General features: G+C 32.6%; 1 protein-coding gene across 1 annotated transcript; it reads left to right on the top strand.

Annotated features, from left to right (window-relative positions):
• Window positions 1–310: 310 nt before the first annotated feature.
• LOC145157214 (eukaryotic translation initiation factor 5A-like) lies at window positions 311–2455 on the top strand. Its single transcript, XM_079076301.1, has 5 exons — window positions 311–569; window positions 1475–1597; window positions 1680–1736; window positions 1828–1902; window positions 2194–2455. The coding sequence occupies exons 1-5, from the start codon at window positions 447–449 to the stop codon at window positions 2293–2295; spliced, it is 480 nt and encodes a 159-aa protein (XP_078932427.1). The 5' UTR covers window positions 311–446; the 3' UTR covers window positions 2296–2455.
• The last annotated feature ends 1090 nt before the right edge of the window (window positions 2456–3545 follow it).

Raw genomic sequence — 3545 nt, 5'->3', positions numbered from 1 at the left:
ATCATTCATTTCAAAAATACATGAGATAAGCTTTCTTATATAAGTCATTGAGATCATTTCTTTTAATATATGATAACAAAAATTTTAATAATAACAATATCAATATCTTAAGAAATAGAATTAAAAATAATCTCAAAACATGATATCAAATCATCCGTTATTTTATATTTGATGAATATTAAACAACAAGATAAAGATGGTGATATGGAAAACGTGCAAGGTTTAAAGATGTGATAAGCGATAAGTGAATAGGAACCTAAAAAAGGGGACAATCGGCGTAATTTCAAAGCTAATATCCACGGCCCAACACGTCTTCGTCCCTACGTAGCAAACCCTATGCACACAGATATATAATCGGTTTCAATCCATCTGCACACACTCCTGCTGCGTTGCAGTTTGATCGAGTTTAACTACTTATACCATTGAATTGAATCAAGCGATTAAAAATGTCTGATGAAGAGCATCAGTTTGAGTCCAAGGCCGATGCCGGAGCCTCCAAGACTTACCCTCAGCAAGCCGGTACCATTCGCAAGAATGGTTATATCGTGATCAAGAATCGTGCTTGCAAGGTTAACATCTTTCTTCAATCTCAGTTTTGTTTTGGAAAATCCTTGTGTTGCGTAGTTTTGTACTTTATTTAATTGTGTTAATTTTTAGACAGTATTCTTTATCATGTTCTATTGGTTATGCGTTTTGCTGCTTTGCGTCGAATTGTTTTTTCAATTATGGTTTTAGGGTTAGGGTTTTTGTTGCTTTTCGTCTGTTTCGAGTCAACATGCTTGTATGTCTTGATTTTGCGTAATACGAAATGCTTCATATGAATGTATCGAGCTGTATATAAATTTTATCATGTGATGTTCTATGATTGTGTGTGTGGGTGCTTTCAAGATTCTTGTTGCATTTTGGGTTTTTTTGTTGTTCTTGCTATAGGCTTAGATTTTTGTTTGCTTTTGGGATTTGTTTAAAAGATCCATCAAATGTAGCAATCAAATTTTCCAACAGATTTAGCAAACCCTAAACTGCCATAGTGGCGTGAGAAGCTACTCTTCCTTTTAGATTAAATCAGATTCTTGTGGTTTCTTTTTGTTTGTGTATAAATCAAGTTTGATTTTCCTAGCCTTGAGATATTGACATCAACTGAAAGTAGTAGTCACATTGTTGACACATGACATACTTAAGTATACATACGTGTCTTGTGTACATATATGAATGTGTCCAAACAAGCTTTGGATTCTAAGGGCGTCCACTACCATAAACCTTTCTAAGCAATTCATATTCCATAACCCTTTTTCTTTTACAACCTATCTCCACTATCCATTAGCCTTTCAAATGTTTATAGACGGGTCCCTTACTTAAATTGGTTATTTTTCTTTACTATCACAATTCAGACATATTGTTTATTTATAAATTTATATATTGAAGACATATTAAATTATTAATTACTATTATATTGTGAAATCTTACATGGTACTAGGTTGTGGAAGTTTCCACCTCCAAGACTGGCAAGCATGGTCATGCCAAGTGTCACTTTGTTGCAATCGACATTTTTAACGGGAAAAAGCTTGAAGATATTGTTCCATCATCCCATAATTGTGATGTATGTAATATCACTTCTTTTTCTCATTTTAATTCTTCTCTTCATTTTTCTAATCAAACTATTTTTTTTTTCTCTTTTACAGGTTCCCCATGTCAATCGTACCGATTACCAGCTAATTGATATTTCTGAAGATGGATTTGTATGATACTCTCTAGTCTCTACTGTGGCCTCTGAATATTTTTTTATAAAATTGTGATTATATTTTGATAATAATATATATATTCTTTCAGGTGAGTTTGCTCACTGAAAATGGTAACACCAAAGATGACCTCAAACTCCCTACCGATGATGCTCTCCTCACTCAGGTATTTTTTTTTTTCTGAAAAAGTGAAGTAGAAATGTAGAATCCATTATACAGGTTCTACTGTGTTTGGTGTGCATTTGACTGGAACTTATAATAGAATACGACTGATGTCAATAGGACAAAAATTCCAACTTTTGTCCCACCCAAGAATGTAGAATACAGGGCGGGGGTCTTGTTTGTGCAAAAAGACATAAATACCCTTTTTATGGTCTTCATTGAGTCGAGTGTGGTGGAGCTTTTGTGGGTCTTTTCTTTTATTGTGATTAATTTTGAATGAGATTGATTGATGCAGATCAAGGATGGATTTGGAGAGGGGAAGGACCTGGTTGTGACTGTTATGTCAGCAATGGGAGAGGAACAGATTTGTGCTCTCAAGGACATTGGCCCCAAATAACTAATTAATTAATTATCAGTAGACCATATTTTTTTATATTTTGTCACAATATATTATAACATTTGGAGAAAGCAGAAAAAAAAAAGTTATGTTTTTATTTTGTTTTATCATGTAACAGATGTTATAGAATTATTATTCAGTTTGGTTTGTGAGTGTGTCATCCTTATTCGAATATTGGCAAACATGTCTGCAAAAAGAAACAGTTTGATCAGCAATTAATTGAACCAAATAAGCTATTTTCCAAATTGGTACTAGAAATGTCATTTTTCAAACTAGAAGTATCAAGTACTTGAAAATTGAAATGAAGCAAGTCATGGGTGTCGTTAAGAATGGGTAATTCTTAACTTTAGTTGGTAACATCATTTAATGCCATCAATGATGTGTTTCCTACCTCTTTTGAATTTCTTTATTATAAACCAAGATATGAACAACTAAATTGCACCACACCAAAAAAAAACTTCCCATATTTAGTTAAAAAACCCATCGTGCCTGTTTGAAAGTAAGTTGTATAAAGTTGAAATATGGGCATTAAACCATACACTTGTCCTTTGCATTGTATGGTGCCGCAAAATAATTGAAATATTTATGGCTAATTAATGGAAGTCTCAAAAGATTTTTCTAGGTTTGTTTATGGTTAGTTAGTAGAAGACTCAAAACATGTTCTAGGTTTTGGGTTTAAACCTAAAAGTTATTTTTTTTTTTGGTATTGCTAAAAAAACCCAACGATGTGTGACATATAAGTTTTTATTTATTTATTTATTATTATTATTATAGCCTTTTTCTTTGGATGGACAACTTATCATCACTTAATACTATTAAAGACAGCTTTTTCTGATTGACCTACTTTTTGGATGTTGTCCATTTAACCTCTCCCCCTTTAATCATATTTCATTTACCTCACCTATTATATTTTAGTTTTAAATATTTATTATTTATTTACTAATTAGTTTCCCACTTAATACACACACACCAACAAGAAAGATATCTATTAAAGATCTATAAAAGACATAGCTTTTTCTGATTGACAACTTATCATCACTTAATACACACACACCAACAAGAAAGATAAACTCAGAAGGCTTCTGCTCCGTGTGAGATCAAGATGACCAGAGAAGGAAGCACGCAGGCAAGGAGTTTCCCACTGTATACGTTAAGAATCGCCGCCCCCAATCTTCTTATTGGAGAATAGAAGAGTTGGGACCAGAATATAACTCTTTAACACACACATACATATATATATATATATATAT

The sequence above is a fragment of the Lactuca virosa genome, chromosome 1 (assembly GCF_052849685.1).
Source record: "Lactuca virosa cultivar CGN04683 chromosome 1, Lactuca_virosa_CGN04683_v6, whole genome shotgun sequence".
Taxonomy (NCBI): Eukaryota; Viridiplantae; Streptophyta; class Magnoliopsida; order Asterales; family Asteraceae; genus Lactuca; species Lactuca virosa.
This window is presented reverse-complemented; position numbering and strand designations above follow the sequence as displayed.

Excerpts from the sequence above, each read along its gene's own strand:
- LOC145157214 (XM_079076301.1), top strand. The coding sequence starts at position 447 with ATGTCTGATGAAGAGCATCAGTTTGAGTCCAAGGCCGATGCCGGAGCC. Across the intron at positions 570-1,474 it reads TCAAGAATCGTGCTTGCAAG|GTTGTGGAAGTTTCCACCTC; the intron begins GTTAACATCTTT and ends ACATGGTACTAG. Across the intron at positions 1,903-2,193 it reads ATGATGCTCTCCTCACTCAG|ATCAAGGATGGATTTGGAGA; the intron begins GTATTTTTTTTT and ends TGATTGATGCAG.